Consider the following 16,469-nt stretch of genomic DNA (forward strand, 5'->3'; position numbering starts at 1 on the left):
TATCGATATTAAGTTCTCGATAACAGTGTGCGACTTTGGCCAGCTCTTGTGTAAAGTGTCATCGCTAGTAGCCAGCTGTTTGCGAAAAAATGCCCATATTTTTTAAGTGAAACTAAGCATTTTCAAGAAAAATATAACAAATTGGAAGTTAATAAATTGAATATTGAAGATGCCCAAGGTGCGGCGCAGTCGCAAACCACCGCCAGATGGTTGGGAGCTAATCGAACCAACCCTCGAGGAGCTGGAGCAAAAAATGCGGGAGGGTATTACAAGCGTGGCGTCTCTGAAAATGAAAACAATCTTATCATTTTATACAATATCCCTTCTCAAACAGCCGAAACGGAACCACATGAGGGCAAACGCATTACGGAATCCCTATGGCCCATTTTCAAGATTCACCACCAGAAGACGCGCTACATCTACGATTTATTCTATCGCCGAAAAGCAATTAGCCGGGAATTATACGACTACTGTCTGAAGGAGAAGATCGCCGATGGCAATCTAATTGCCAAGTGGAAAAAGTCCGGCTACGAGAACCTTTGCTGTCTGCGCTGCATTCAAACGAGGGACACCAATTTCGGCACGAACTGCATCTGCCGGGTGCCCAAATCCAAACTGGAGGAGGGTCGCATCGTTGAATGTGTCCACTGTGGATGTCGCGGCTGTTCCGGTTAATGTCCATGTGCACTGGTCGATTTTAAAGAAATCATCCTCATATTACGTAGGTCAGTAGGTACCATTCTAGATTCCACCTGGGTTTCTCCATAGTATGTAAATACATTTAAATACAAGCCACAAATTTAAAGGCATGCTAAACGTCTGTAAAGACGATGCAATAAACCGATTATGTAACCGACAAAGCGTCGTATTGAAATATTTTCCGATTGTGTATGAAAATGTAGAAATTATAGAAAAATCAGCAATAGTAGAAAAGCGTCTTTTTTGTATTACAATTTATAGAAAAAATAAATAATATGGAAGACAAATTGCAGTTTATACGAATAAACAAACATTGTAATTTATAAAAATGTTTAAAGTGCAGACTCAAAGCATTTAATAAATTAAATTTCACACATATGTGGGTGTTTCAGCTTGTACTTAAAATGTACTTACAATTTCTACTCTTAAAGTTATAAGACAAAATTAACCTAAATCTGTTTACTGGTTTACAATATTAGTAGTAAAAAAGCAATTTAAGTGTGTACGTTCTCCTAATGTTTTTTTTTCCAGCGTTCCTTTAAAGGATATCTACTATACATACATATATTTTAATTTAATGCCTCGGACAATTTATTGCTGCGCTGACATAATTCAAACTCAATGTCGTTTTGGGGGATGTGGCGAAGTCTCCTTCATGTGCGAGTATTTATGTTGCCTCGATTTGCAATACCCTCGCTGAGGAGTGTATAATGCCCTTTAATTGTACGAAAAGGGCAGCCTTAAAGCAACTAAAGGCAGTTACTTGGATATTTAAGTATTTACAAATAATAGTACTTATTTTTTCAAGTCGCTTAATTAAGCTAGGGTATTCCGGGCATAGACATTCCCAACTCATTCTATTTCATTCCACTCTCTGGAAGCTGTCAGGCTTCAAGTGTTCCTGGGGGGGTTTGGTTTGGTTTGGGTGGCCAATTGGGATTTGGTCGAAAATGATTATAAATGGTTTTTTAATTATACTTGTCTGCATATTTTCTCATTTGCCAACCAAACGCAGCGTTGTCGATTTTATTGTTCACATGGCAAATGCACAATGCTGAATGGAAAATGCGAAAAATGAAAAAATTATTGTCCGCCTGCCGCTGACAGCTTGACCCCCAACTGGCTGAAAGGGAGATTTCGAATTAAAACTGCTTTCGGTCGCTAAAAATACTCAATTGTTTTGCCAATTACCCAGCGGAGTTATTTATGCCATTTATGTATGTAATTCGAGTGGCAATGTGCGGGGTTGTAAATTGAAATACATAAAACGGGGTTAGTGGAAACTAGATTGGGTACTTGGGTTTACTTGGTTTGGGTTATAACATTTTACTAACCTACTTTTGAGTTGATTAGTTGTACAACACACACATCACATCATTTACATCTAGTACAAATTTATGGAATCGATTTGGAACTCTGCGCCCTTAGACATTTATATTCAAAGTAAATTGAATTCTTTGTAAAACTCTATTACATTTTATTCTTAGCCAAAGGAATTGCTGGTTTAACCCTTTAAGGTCTGCTAAGCAGGTCGCTGAACCCCTCATAAATTAAAGGGCTGTTAAATTAATTAATAGACTAAATGCGGTCGGTTTGGTGGGTTAATCCCACTGCAGCAAGCCACAACTTGTTTGACACCATATCGAAAGTAGCCCCTTAAAATGGCTACCTGTTTTGGGAAACCCACTTCCAGATGGAACCACTAATCCGGAGTGGACAGATAGCAACTTTCCCAGGTAGAATGACAATCGATTTGGCCTCTTATCTCATAACGCCGGCTGATCCCCCAGTTGGCATATGTATATACTCGTATTTGTCTAAGCAGGTTGATTTTCCACAATGCCCAACATTTGTTGACACATTTAGGCTAGATAAGGGCAATCGGCCATCGGATGACGATAAGCGGGTGGTAAATATAGTAATAGTCCAGCTTGACCTTGGGATTATTGTGGATTTATTGACCTTTATCGGTAGAAATGAACTGCATTCAACTTATCTCGTGGCTTCGAATATCTTTTATATACTTTAGGGAACCACAGTATAAACCTGCATATTGCTTCACACCTGATCTTTGTTTTTAAAATTCGCCAATTACCAGGTAAATTAAATCCTAATCCCTTTGTTTACATATTTGCCATCCGTCGGCCAATGGGGATGCAGGTAGGCGGTAGCAATGCAGCAAGATCGACGAAAACAAGATCATAAAACCCACTGACCGCCATTCATGAAGGTAGCACCCTAGAATAACCCACCAATGGCAAACTACCTGCAGAAATGGTATAAAACTGAGATGACATGACCTCTATGACAGCATTAGCATCCGAAACTTTGACGAGAGCAGACCACGTCACACGTCACATCGAAAATTCGCCATGGAACGGAGTCATCTATACTTGCCTACCCTGAGCTATGCGGCCATGGGTCACGTATACGCCCCGTATCACGGGAGCAGCTCACCCGCTCTATCAGCAGTATCGTCAACATCATCATCGAAGCCGGAGCAAATCGAGGAGCTGGTGTCCCAGCAGCTGCATCATCTCAAGATGCACTACGCCGACGAGGAGCAACGCTATGTGGACCAGATGCTCCTGGAGAATCCCATTGTTGTGGAGCGCCGTGCACCGCCGCCGCTGAAAACGGAGATCGCCATGGAACGGGGATCGGGTTCCGGATCAGGTTCCTGCTCTGGATCGGAGGTGAAGGATGCCCAGCGCCAGAGGGCCGAGTCCTGCCGCAAGTCCCGCTACAACAACAAGATCAAGAAGGCCAAGCTGCGCTTCCGGCACAAATTCGTTAGCGGACAGCTGAAGAAGAGCGCCGTCATGTTGGACACGATGCGGGATGTGATAGCGCAGGCGGAGCGGCAGCTACTCGAGCGGGGATTCCCCGCCGCCACCCTAGAGCGCATGCGTGCCACCTTTGGCCTGGAAATGGAGCAGTGATATTATATCATTTAGTGTAGTTATGTGTCGTAGGAACGGATCCCTGACTAGTCCAGCATTAGCCATACCACTTTTTTTTTCTTGTTGACTATATCTAGTATTTATCTAAGCATATTATTAAATTTTTAAATAAAATTAAGCAACATATTGAAAACGATCGCTTTCTTATTTGTATCAACATAGTATATATGGCGGAATATTTGTTAAATGTACTTTACAAGAATTTCCCCTACTTGAAGGCCACTTTGGAAACATTTATTCCGCATTTAACGCATCGGCAGTCCGGAGGATTCCTTCGCCTGGCCGAAGGTAATCCCATCGAAATTGGGCCAATGCAATGCACCCATTTCGAGTTGGTTAAGTTCAGTTCATTTGATCCGACATGATTGCACTTCGCTTGCCCCGTTTCACGTTATTTCCCTTTCTTTTTTTTTGGCTTGCGAACAATTTGCGTTGCCAAAAGCAGCAAATGCAATGGAAGTAATGGCCTTAAGAGCAGGTTTCTGTAAGAGATTGTGGCCAAATTTAGTGGGGCTACTACTACAAATAGCTCCCCACTTTCTGGCTGGTTATTTCATTTAAGAACTGCGAGCTGCCCCATCACTTGGAAGCTTCACCAAATATTCGCCAAATCCAATAAAATTATATATACAGTTTAAATAAATCGATTCTGCATATATTACAGCAAAAGTTATTTGTTTGTATGATAATTTAATGTCTGCGTAATGATAAGAATATTTATCCCTTTTTTTTAGGTTTCATTTCGTATTGTTATTATAGCATAAAAAGTTATAAACAGTTATTCTTTATTTTCTGACTCTTATTAAGCTACTAAGGTATCTGTTAGTCGACACCACTATTGAGACAAATTTTTTTAATAGTACAACATTAAGAATGAATGCAGGAAGCAAATAATAGCAATGTAAAAACGTGAGTATAAAACGCATTTCGCCACAATGGCCAATCGAATTTCAAACTGATGCTCGCTCAAAAATTTCATTTTCACGTGCCAGGTTACAAATGATTTCATCGCCTCCTCGCTGCAGTTTTCCTCGGATTTTCCAATCCCCCTTTTCCAACTTTCTGCTGCTCTTCTTACCTACGCACATCTCACTCTTACTCGCTCACTCAAGTGCACACAATTCAGCGATTCAACGTCATCAGTGCGGGGAAAGGTACTTTTTGTACCTAACTGGGGTACAACATTTTTTTTGGTACCTAAGGGAGATGCTATAATTCCAATTAGGTGTATATCAATTGGAATTCAATAACTTTATAATCATATTATATCACCATGCAAAAGATGATTTTTTTCTGTTTTAAAAAACTCAAAAGCTTAAACACAATTTGCAATATTGGCTCACAGTAATTCACCACTGATTGTCATAATACTTAATGGGTAAAACGTTGCACCCACTTTAGCCATCTCTTTCTTCCCGTTCATCACTCTCTCTTTCACTCCCTCCTGTGAAGTGCCGGAAAAGAACTTCAATTTGATTTTATCGCTCGGCCATAAAAGCTCAGCTCGTTTGTGTTGAATGCAGTGCGCGCGGTCGAAGAGTTTCAGAAATGAAAAGGAAACCGGGAGTGATGAAGGTCATCCAGATGATATGGAGAAAATGGTTAACTGCAGCTGACGGTATAACCAGTGCCAGTAGATGGCGCTACAAATCAGATCGGCATTTTGGCATATTTCGTATTTTATAGGAAAGTATCTTAATCATGTAATCACAGTAAAAATATTGTTGCCTACTTTCCAGCTGATTGATGAAACAGTACCTTCTATAAATAGTACCTAATATCTGGACTTAACCCAATATTTTCAAGGTATCCCCGAGATACAGCACTGCAGAGGTCCTGGCGGGTCGGACCGCGTCCTGGTCAAGGATGCGTCCCACCGCACCGCGTCCATTGTCTGGCGGACGCACCTGGCACAAAGACGATAAAAAGACGGGGCATTGTCAATGGGCATCGCCGACGCTTCGGGGCGCGTTGGTACCACAACATCCACCTCCTCCATTCACTGCACGTTCCTAATGCGATGAATTGCTTTTTCAATTTTGCAATTTATTTTTCATTTTGAAAACTACCCAAGACGAAGTTTATTGATGCTTTTTGTTGCTCTACCATCTAACAGCCAACAGCCAACAGCCAGCGGTTATCGGACATCGGGCACTTGGGCACTCGGTGTCCATATACAAGTGGCACTGCATGAATATCAATATATATGTTGTGTATACGGCCGATGGGGTCCTGAACAAGGAAACGGCGAGTTCAACACGAAACTTTTTAGTGGAAGCTGAAAAAAGCGAAACAGTGGTCCATACAATGAAATCAGCCGGTGAGTAACGTTAATTAATAAAATATAAACATCTACCTAGTGAATTAGTGCGTTATTTTGAGCTCTTCTCTGCAAACATATAATGTTTATATTATAAAAGAAAAAATTAGTTTAAATATGCTACTTTCAATGCAATAAATTACCACTGTATAACTGTCGCTTCGCTTAGCTTGACCAGCGGAAAATCTCGCTGTGGGAAAAATCGTCGTCGAGTTTCCCCTCGGCTTCTATTTTGATTTCCGTGTTCAGGTGAGTCTACTTGATTTGGCCATGAATGAAAAAGCACAACAATGGGAATAGAGGATACAAAGGTGGCCCGATATCCTGCAATAACGAAGACTGCTCTCAGTCACCTACAAATTTAGCTATAATGAATCGAGTTGTTAAATCAAAGATTAAATTATTTCTCCAGTTAAGCTCTAACGTTGAGCTCTTAAATCATGTTGTAAATATTTGCACTGCTATTGTTCAGGGACTTGTGATCTAGATTTAGGATCTAAATGGTGACTCCAAGAAAGAGACGCCCTGGTAGCCAACCCCACCAATGGCAGGGTATAATAATAATGTTTGCTTAAGAGCTGGACGACCCCAGACAGCTGACATAACGAGTCTCTAATTGTGAGCGGGCAAACAAACAAAATCACAGGTGTCAAAACAGGAATTGGCCGATTTAGGTGGTGGATGGGATTGGAATAGATACTGGCCAACTTCTCCAGTCATTTGTGCTAACAAACGCCGAACGAATGGCGGTGCTTGGATCGCTTTTGCTGCTCCTCATTCTGGACAAAGGACTGAACTTGACCCAGCTGGATGGACTGCTGGTGGAACCCACTCGGGATTTGCACCAGCTGGAACTTTGGCTGCGCGCGGGTTTTGACCATCACGACGTGGAGAATCCCTATGTCCGGTGGTTTTTGCATCGTATGGAAATGCCGCTGAGCATTGTCACATACCAGGAAAATCGCTATTGGATGGACGTTCCTTTTGGTGGGAAAAATCTAGTGATGGTGATGAGTTTAGATCTACTTTTGACCAATCGCGGAGCGGCTGCACCGATTCAGAAAGCCAGTACATTCTTTTACATCCTGGCGAATCAAGACAAGGACCTTTCACTCGATGAACAACTTCGTTTGGAGGGCAGCTGTCGAGAGTTGTGGATGCAGCACAAAATCTACAATCGCTTTTTCCTAACCAGAGACGGTATTTGGATCTATGATCCTTTCAAGCGACACGATTCCGCCTTTGGACGATTGGTGCGATATTTCGGCTCGGAGACTCTGGATAAACTGCTCTTCCGCGACATGGCTGGCTATCCACTGCGGATTCAGATGTTTAAGTCCGTCTACACTCGCCCGGAATTCGATGCAAAGTCCGGTTTGCTGACGAGCGTCACTGGCGTGGACTTCCAGGTGGCCCAAATGCTCAGGGAGCGATTGAATTTCACCATGCTACTGCAGCAGCCGGAAAAGAACTATTTTGGGTAATTCTCTCAGCACAAAGTTTATCTGCTTTAATGCCATTTATATTTTATGCAATCATTTACTTCTGAACAGTGAACGCTATGCGAATGGGAGCTACAATGGCGCCATAGGATCGATCATCAACGATGGCCTGGACATCTGCCTCACGGGATTCTTTGTCAAGGATTACCTGGTGCAGCAGTACATGGACTTCACAGTGGCCGTTTATGACGATGAGTTGTGCATATATGTACCGAAAGCCAGTCGTATACCGCAATCGATATTGCCCATATTTGCAGTTGGCTATGACATTTGGCTGGGATTCGTGCTGACCGCATTTGCTTGTGCTCTGATTTGGCTAACATTGAGATTGATTAATCTAAAACTGAGAATAGTCAGTCTGGGCAATCAGCATCTTTTGGGACAGGCATTGGGAATTATGGTCGATACATGGGTGGTTTGGGTGCGACTTAATCTGAGTCACTTGCCAGCGAGCTATGCCGAAAGGATGTTCATTGGAACCCTTTGTTTGGTGAGCGTGATTTTTGGCGCCATTTTCGAGTCGAGTTTGGCGACGGTGTACATACATCCGCTGTACTATAGGGATATAAATACCATGCAGGAGTTGGATGAAAGTGGCTTGAGGGTGGTCTACAAATACTCCTCCATGGCGGATGATCTGTTCTTCAGCGAAACATCACCATTATTCGCCAGTCTTAATAATAAACTCACATGGAATCGAAATTTACGTGCGGATGTCATCGATGAGGTGGCCAAATTTAGGAACAAGGCCGGCGTCTCCAGATATACCTCCTTGATATTGGAATCGTCGCGTTTCACGCTGCTCCATCAGATTTGGGTGGTTCCAGAGTGCCCCAAGTATTATACCATCTCGTATGTGATGCCGAGGGATTCGCCATGGGAAGATGCTATAAATGCGCTGCTGCTGAGATTCCTGAATGCTGGACTGATTGTCAAATGGATTCAGGACGAGAAGTCCAGGGTGGATATTAAAATGAGATTGAGCATCCTTCAAGCGGATGCCGAATCTGAGCTTGTGAGGGTCCTAACCATTGGGGATCTGCAGTTGGCCTTCTACGTGGTCATTGGCGGTAATTTGTTGGCTTTTCTCGGCTTTCTCGGCGAACATTTCAGGCGAAAATGGCAAAAGAAAGAGTTATAGATAACTAGTTCGATAGCTTTTAACTTCTTTAAATACTCTTTAAACATAAATTCTAATAAAGTTTGTAAAAACCTAATGTTTTATTAAAAAATCAATTTAAATAAATATTAAATGGTTTTCAAACTGCTAACTATAAGTTCTGAAAAGTCCAATCAAACGACAATAAAATCAACAATTTCACGCATTTTTTTGTTGATATTTATTCTTTCGATTTGGCAAAAGGAAAATTCAGCTAACATTTCATTTTCACTTGCACCGTTTGCAAATTTCATTTTCGATAGGCCAGCGGCGAAATTGAGGCAGCAATTTCAGCACACATGCAGCACAAAAAGGGCCAAAACGGCCAACACATCGCTGATATAATTTGGCCAAGTTAACAATGATACGCTCCAGCGGCGATTGCAATTCTGGCCGAAACCAGTCACGGTTCAAATCGAATTGGCAGCCTCCAAAATGCAATTGGCGGTTCAAGGTTGTCATTTGCAATGCAAAGCGACAGTCGCTATTGGCGTTACGCGATTTTAATACCACAAATTTATTAAACACTTTTATTTTAAATCATAAATACAGGTTGTAGACTCTGCTTAAAAAAGAAAAAACAACAAAAATATTTTAGGAATTAAACATAAAAGAGTAAATATGTAATGTAAATATTTGAACTTTGAGAATCATTTCCATATCTAGTCTTGGTAGCTTTAAATGGTTTTCAACCAACTTTAATTACTTATAAGAAAAGTATCCTAAGTACAAAAATATATATTTTTTTATGGACTGAAAATAATTGGTAGCCCATAGCAACCACTGTGCTCATCTCACTCACACACACACTTGCACGTCAATCGGTCGCCTGCGTAAACTTGTGTTTATTTGGCATTTCGGTTGCTGCACACGAAATGACAATTAAACAGCCGCAATGCGAGTGACAACAACAATTTCAACAGTACAACAACGCATCAACACAACAACACACCAGTGAGCAGTTTATTTAAATATTCAAATCCGCACGGAGATGGTCGAATTCGGCGAAAGCGGCAGTCACATGAAATATGCGCGAGCTCAAGTCATCTTATCGTGACAGGAACAGCAGCGTTCAACAACAACATTTACAACAATCCTGACCAGCAAGGACAAGGACTCCCCAGCTGCAGGATGCGGCGAGTGTGCCTCTGGTATTTTGAGCAATGCAACAATAAAGTGTAATAGGTACTCACAACAATGTTACCTTTTTTAGATGACTAATGCGAGTCTGTTAAATATATATCTAATTCTGCTAGTTTTTTCTTAGTGTGGAAATTCAGGGAAATTGAAAATTCTTCCATAAGAAGTTTTCATTCTCCTTTTTCTCTTCGCTGAGCTTATGATGCTCGGAGGTCAAATAATTGCTATCAAATAACATTCTAGTGCGGCGCACATGTCGTATGCGTGATATATGCGAAAATGTTGCAATTCTGAGAAAAACGACAATTTCTAGGAGTCAAGCTGATTTCTCATCACCTTTGTAAACTCAATAATTTGATGGGTCCCAATTCTAGAGACAGAGAGAGAGAGAGAGAGAGAGAGAGAGAGAGAGAGAGAGAGAGAGAGAGACGGGTAGAGCAAAGCAGAAGGAGAGGGAAGAAACTAAGCAGGACATTGGCAAAAACACGTGACGAGCATGCAAATGAACTGCGAGCGACCTTTTCCGGATTTAAATATCAGCAATGCTGAGAGCATCGGCACTTTTCCACTGGAGAAAAGTCGAATTTGATGATCTCGTTAATGGGAAATTGAAAAGCACGTAGTTTTTGCCGCTCCGTAGTTTCGCTTAGTGGTCATTTATGGTTAATTAATGGCTTTGATTGGCTTTCAGCTTTGTGTCCAGATGTTTTATACATTTCCATAAATGTTTTTCAACACAAAGCAGCAATATTTATGACCAAAAGCGCAAAAACCAGAGCCCATCAATTTTTATTACCAAAAACAAAACCAAAAACCAAATTCCACGGATTTTTTCTTTGCACTTGCGGGCCACTCTTTGCCAACAGTCTTCATTCCATTTGATGAACTTGCTGTTGTCAACGGTTTTTGGTTAGTTTCTCAGCTGCTCAAAATTTAATACAAATTGCGCTCGACGAAACATAAACATTTTTCCTAAATTTATATTTTTTATTTAAAAATTTCGACTTTGCATATTGACTGTACAACTTTGCGCATATTTGTTTGCTTTATTTTCACGAGTAATGCAGCTTGAAGAAATCGAGTAGTGAAGATGGAATTCCAGAGAGCGACCACCCACAAAAACTGGAGTAGCGTTGCTGTTGCTGAAAAAATTATTCAAATTCCAGCTAAAAATAACCAACACATTTGAAAAAAAAAGTTGAACAAAAAACGCGTTCCATACAGAAACGCAATGAAAACTATTTAAAAAAAAAATGTAAAAAAAAAAACAGATTAAAAGCCAAGGCACGCGCGCTCATTGAGTAAGATCCAAAATTTTTGGTTTATTTCCAACTCATAACTTTTGTTTATCTTTGGTTGCTTTTTTGGATCCGCTGCCGCTTCTTCCTAATATGTTTCTTGCTTTTCTCTCTCGCTGCCCTGCATTTTGTTTTTGTCCGCTGCCGCGTTCGGTTCCAAAATAAAAAAAACTCTGATAAGTCGCTGAAAATCAGGAAAATCAGGAAAATCCGTGCTATAACTCATGAATTTCTGATTCGCCGGCCGAGTGATAAATCTTAAAGTAATTAATATAGCTTGCTTTGCAGTAAACTATTTTGTCTTTTGTATCTTACAACACGAACGTAAAAGAACAGCAACAAAGCACTCAAAATTGGCACATAAGCAAATACTGCATAGCAGGCATAAAGTGTATTTCATTTTCTATGGTTTTTCCTTTGTGATTTGCATTTTGTGTGTAAATAATATAACAAGTACATATATTGTAAGCCTTAAAGAGTCATAAATTTCAACGCATTTACCCACATATTTTTGTTATTGTTTTTTTTTTTTTTTGCGGTGAGTAGCTTTTCTTGCCGCTGGCTTTCTGTCTATTTTCCAGTTTGGTTTTTCATACTTTATTTGTTTCGTGTTTTTATACAAAACGTACGATTTTATTGCGCTCGATAGTGAAAAATTATGGCAATTTATTTCGCATGCATTTTAAAGGGATTCCAGTGATGTGACCGAGTATTTGATACCCTAAACGATATCAAACCATTTTGGAAGTTACTTCTTTGACAATTTTTGGATTTAATTAAAAAAACATTTTGTATTTGATAAATTTAAGAGTTTATTCTTATGGCTGTAATGAAAACATATCTAGTAAGATAATTTAATTTTTTTTAGCTATTTAAAGCTAGCCTAAGCTACTCCTAGTTTGCAGGGTATCCCAATTACAGTGACGCCGCCAGGAGAGCACAGTTTTTCAATTAGTTTATATTGAGTCGATCATGTTTTTGTGTTATTGGCTTAACTTGCTTCTGTGGCGTCAGAGATTTCGATTCGAAAATTTGCCTGTCCTTGTTTATTTGATTTGTTTTTCCCCCATTTTTTTTTTCTTCGCCTTTCGTTGCCATTTTTAAATATCAACAGCCACTAGTGTGTTTAAGGAAATTATTCAATGTGGCCTGCTGGTTGAATGCGAAGGCATTTTGACACCTCGCATAAGTGGAGGCGTGGTTACGCCCACCGGCGTTAAACTTAATTGCCAATCATAATAATTAATGCTGCAATTATCTGCGTTGAAATTATATTGGGAAATGAGATTCGGCATGGAGATCACACATTCGATGCTATAAACATTTCAAACACTATAGACTATATGAAATGCGATTTAAGATACCATATGGTATGATATGGTATTGCGGAAGTTAAATCAAGTAAATGCAATTATTATATAAGATTAATTGATGGACTCGCATAAAATATTCATTTATACCTATTATATAAATGTCTTTCATATTTTGTAGTATTTTTGTAGCAACACACTGTTTTAAAATAATAAAAGATAAAATAATAAAGTTTCGGGAATACGGTCGTTATTGAAGTTCCGTAGAAAAACCCACAGACAACAACACAAGCAGCTGGCGATCGACTGCAGCATGTGTGAATGGAAAACCATGGAAAAGCTCGGAAAAGTCACGGCACTCTCTGAACTTTTTCAGCAGCGCTCTCTCTGCGTTCTGAGTATGTGTGCATTTCTATTGGCAAATTTCGTAGTTTTCAATTTTCCATTTAATGTTGGCGTTGTCACAGCCTTGTCAACTGCAAATGTGAATTGATTGCAATTTTTCATAAATGGTGGTGTTGGAAAATCAATAGAAAACGTGTCAGTCTGAAGAAAATTGAATGATATGAATTTATGATTGTTGAGCGGAAAGCTTAAGTTGTTGCATTCATATGTGTTGAAGAAATATTATACATAATGAAATTGTTATTTAAAACATTATTGGAAGTCTGTAGATATTTCATTATTATGTTTGACTAAATTATTTTATTTTGTCTTTTGAATATATGGAGCATTTCTTGCATATATCGAAAACGTACTGTATTGATCTTATTTGCTTTATTTGTAGTACAAACGATCTACTTATTTGTAACTTACTTACATTTCTGAAGTCTCCTTTCGCCTCTCTCCATTTTCCATTTTCCAAATCGGCAGTCAGCCGAGCGGATCCGAATGTGAAAACGAGCGATCGCAGAGTGCCCGCAGCTCTTGTAGTCTCTTGGATTTTCCGCATTTTCCTTCGGCTCTCTCCCACGCGAAAATTCCAGTTTGAGAGCAATTGAATGCGAGGCTGAGGCCGCAGCTAAATCTGAAATGGAAAGTAAAAGAAAACATTAACCGGACAGCCGTCAGCGCAAACAGACGTGATCGAGAGTCCGGGAAATTCAAAATATCTGCGTACATTTGATTTAAAAAATTTTAAGTTATCAATTGCCAACTAAGTGAAGCTTACAGTGAAAATTGAAATTACAAACAACCATAAGGGCAATTCCAGAAAATACTGAGTGCACTTCTTATTGCCCATCATATTTCACCTTTTGTCACAAAGTTTTGCGTATAGTTTTTGGCTCGGTTTTACGCTACAATTTTTTTTTTTACAATTTCTTTTCTGTTTTGTATTTTGGATTTGTTTTGGTCTTGGTCTAAAATTAATTTTAGCCTTTTCCGAATGCAGTCGACTGCGGGCCAAAAAAAGAAGAAACACCTGCAGTGTGCGCGCAGTGAATAAATTTTTTTTATTTTGGTTTCGAAAAGGGAGTTTCGGCCAGCACATAAAAATAATCGTAAATAAACTGAAAAATTGAAAAAGTGTATAGTCGAAATGCCGGAAGTACTGGATGCCATGGAAATGGAGGCGCCATCCGATGTTGTGGACATCTGTAAGTTTATATTTACGTTGGCTTCTCGATTCTCGAGCTTCAAATTGAAAGTCCCAGTACTTATGTAGAAAATGAAAAATTATTGATTTTATATGAAATTAATTGTATGTTTTTCTGGGAAGGGCATTTAAACCTACTTGCATATCCAGCAATTGCTCTTCCGATTGATTGGGTTCACCCTTCATAATCGTTTAGTATTGTTTTTATGGTCTAATTTTATTCATTTACTTGATTTACCAAATGCAAAACAAAGAAGATCGAGAGATAAACAACATTTTGGATGAGAACTTTCGCAGTCAGCGGATTTAATTTGATTTTGACCAATTGTTTTTCGTATTTGTTTGATTTTGAGTTTGCATCCGAAATGTTGTGTTTGCCCACAAAATTTAGAGGGGCGCAAATTCTCCGGGCTAATTTCAGTTTGTTTGTCCAGCAATTTCGACAGACCGGAATTGGACGAGGAATTCATTTAATTTCACTTTCACAATTTCAATTCAAATGAACTACCATCCATACTTTACACTTTTATACGCTCCTGCCAACATGCTACCTGCGAACATCAAAGCGGATTTTTACAAACGTAAGAAAGAAAATGTATAAAGAAAAGCGAAATGGAAACGGAAAAGGGAAAAGGGAAAAGAGTTTTCCCCGAAACCCTGAGGAGTATGACCACCCATGGCGCCTCGAATGGCCTGCGATTCGCATTTGGAAATAGATTTCGAGCACCGAGAATGCGAGCATCACATGGCCCCATACCAAACATAATCGCTGCTATATAGCGCGATTATCAAAACTGAATAAATAAATATAAGTTTCATGTTAATATCATCTAAAACACCTCGGCGAAACTTTTCCGACCATTAATTGGCCCAGAGCAACATGTGTTCTGGTCTTAAAAAGCTAACCAAATATTTTATTTGTGCTAAAAAGAGCGCACCGAAAAGGGAAGCAGTTCTAGGGATATAAATTCAATCGAAAAGTCACAGTACCACCCACAAATTCGCCTTCAATATTTCGTTTTTTAGCAATCGCGTTCAAAGCCACCAAATAAGACGCAATTTTTTAATAAATATTCATAGATAATTACCATTTAGTATAGGTGCTTGACTACCACCCACAATTTTCCCCGTAGGAAATGCCAAAAATGATCAAGAACCCCTTCGAAAATCTTTGATGTTTTCCCATTTAATGACTCTCTTCGTTTCATTGGAACGGAACCAGATTTGCTCGATCGAAAACGGAAATCGGGCAAAGAACGAAAAAAAAAAATGCAAAGAAAAAAAAAAATCGAAGGAGGATCGAATGTGTTTTTGGGAAAACAATTTGCCAAGTTTTTCGCATTGCGTATCTGTGTTTATTATTGTTTATTGTCCTGTACTCGCGCAAAGGGAGGAAAATGTGCGGGAAAATGTGATATGTGAAATGTGTTCATTTAACTGTCAGACTGCGTTGCCCAAAATTTGAATCTCAATCTCAGCCGACTGCTGTTTGATCGATTTGCAATGCTGCAGAAGATGGAAATGGGGCCAATGACAGAGGCAAAAACAAACACTGTGCTGCACGGAAATTGTTTCCCGGAAAAACGTGCAGTAAATGAGGTCACTGGAATTTTCCATTGATAAGATAGATATAATTAAATAACTATTTACTACTATGGCAATGGAAACATATCTGGAAAAAAACATTTTGAAGACATACATGTATTTAACTGAGGTTTTTTTCTTTCTAAAATACATTTTAAACAATAAAATGAGTAATATTTACCTAAAAGTTTTGTGTATTTCTGCGGAATGTTTGAAAATTTTGCCTAAGCTCGATGGTCAATATTTTGGCTACAGAAGCAGTGAAAAACTTTATGACTTTCGCCCACACGGATAAAATACCCATTGCATACATTCAAATTGCTATTCGATTGCCACTAAAGTTAAATACCATTTTTGGATTGATAACTGGGTTATTGGCTGTGGAATAAATCTTGGCCAGAATTATATCCGCAAATGGAATGGCCTTCGGTCGGGACAATTTACGGCTGATCGGTGTAGTTTATTCATCAAACTGCAATTGCCAGAAGGCTGAAAACTTGAAAGCCTAAGACCAAAACCAGCGATCTAAACAATGTCTGGAACATGTTTCCATTGCAAACGGCGATTTTGTTTAGATTCGGTCTCGTTTTCTCGTCATAAACATATTCCGCAGCCGATCTGCAAAGTTCAGATCTTACAAGGCGGCGGGGTATTTATGCATATCATTAATATAAATATTTTGGCTCTGGCTTCTCGTATGCGATTTTATGAGTTTCAGTAAGGATTGTGTTTAAATGTTCGGTTATAAAATCACTTGTTTTTCAAGCTAAATTATAACAATAATAATTTCTTTGCCCATGCACATATTTATATACACATATCGCACTATTTACAGATTTTTCGCAGGCCGCTGAAAAATGCTTTTCCTTTGGCTAAAGAAACTACATATTTATTTTG

At 39.3% G+C, this 16,469-nt stretch overlaps 4 protein-coding genes and 1 long non-coding RNA gene across 6 annotated transcripts in view; 4 read left to right on the plus strand and 1 right to left on the minus strand.

Annotated features, from left to right (window-relative positions):
- The first annotated feature begins 52 nt into the window (after positions 1-52).
- On the plus strand, positions 53-1,204 carry LOC6525046 (protein BUD31 homolog). The gene is made up of 2 exons (XM_002100849.4): positions 53-263; positions 335-1,204. Exons 1-2 carry the CDS (start codon positions 170-172, stop codon positions 673-675), a joined length of 435 nt encoding a protein of 144 aa, XP_002100885.1. The 5' UTR covers positions 53-169; the 3' UTR covers positions 676-1,204.
- Positions 1,205-2,644: 1,440 nt separating this feature from the next.
- Positions 2,645-3,789, plus strand: LOC6525047 (protein sisterless A). The gene has a single exon (XM_002100850.4). The coding sequence runs from the start codon at positions 3,072-3,074 to the stop codon at positions 3,639-3,641; it is 570 nt and encodes a 189-aa protein (XP_002100886.1). The 5' UTR covers positions 2,645-3,071; the 3' UTR covers positions 3,642-3,789.
- Positions 3,790-5,687: 1,898 nt separating this feature from the next.
- On the minus strand, positions 5,688-7,563 carry LOC120322134. The gene is made up of 3 exons (XR_005561886.1): positions 6,126-7,563; positions 6,019-6,051; positions 5,688-5,940 (listed from the first exon to the last, which is right to left on the minus strand). It is a non-coding gene; the product is annotated as an uncharacterized LOC120322134 (long non-coding RNA).
- Positions 6,679-8,798, plus strand: LOC6525048. The gene is made up of 2 exons (XM_002100851.2): positions 6,679-7,462; positions 7,536-8,798. The coding sequence occupies exons 1-2, from the start codon at positions 6,726-6,728 to the stop codon at positions 8,623-8,625; spliced, it is 1,827 nt and encodes a 608-aa protein (XP_002100887.1). The 5' UTR covers positions 6,679-6,725; the 3' UTR covers positions 8,626-8,798.
- A 5,087-nt stretch (positions 8,799-13,885) lies between these two features.
- The window catches only part of LOC6525054, a 78,790-nt gene continuing 76,206 nt past the window's right edge, over positions 13,886-16,469 (plus strand). For both annotated transcript variants that reach the window (XR_006245091.1, XM_039372680.2), the window contains exon 1: positions 13,886-13,989. Coding sequence is in view for 1 of the 2 variants with exons in the window: in XM_039372680.2 (XP_039228614.1) it covers positions 13,932-13,989 (58 nt within the window). In the remaining variant the exon portion in view is untranslated. The remainder of the gene's footprint in view (positions 13,990-16,469) is intronic.

Source organism: Drosophila yakuba, chromosome X (genome assembly GCF_016746365.2).
Source record: "Drosophila yakuba strain Tai18E2 chromosome X, Prin_Dyak_Tai18E2_2.1, whole genome shotgun sequence".
Taxonomy (NCBI): domain Eukaryota; kingdom Metazoa; phylum Arthropoda; class Insecta; order Diptera; family Drosophilidae; genus Drosophila; species Drosophila yakuba.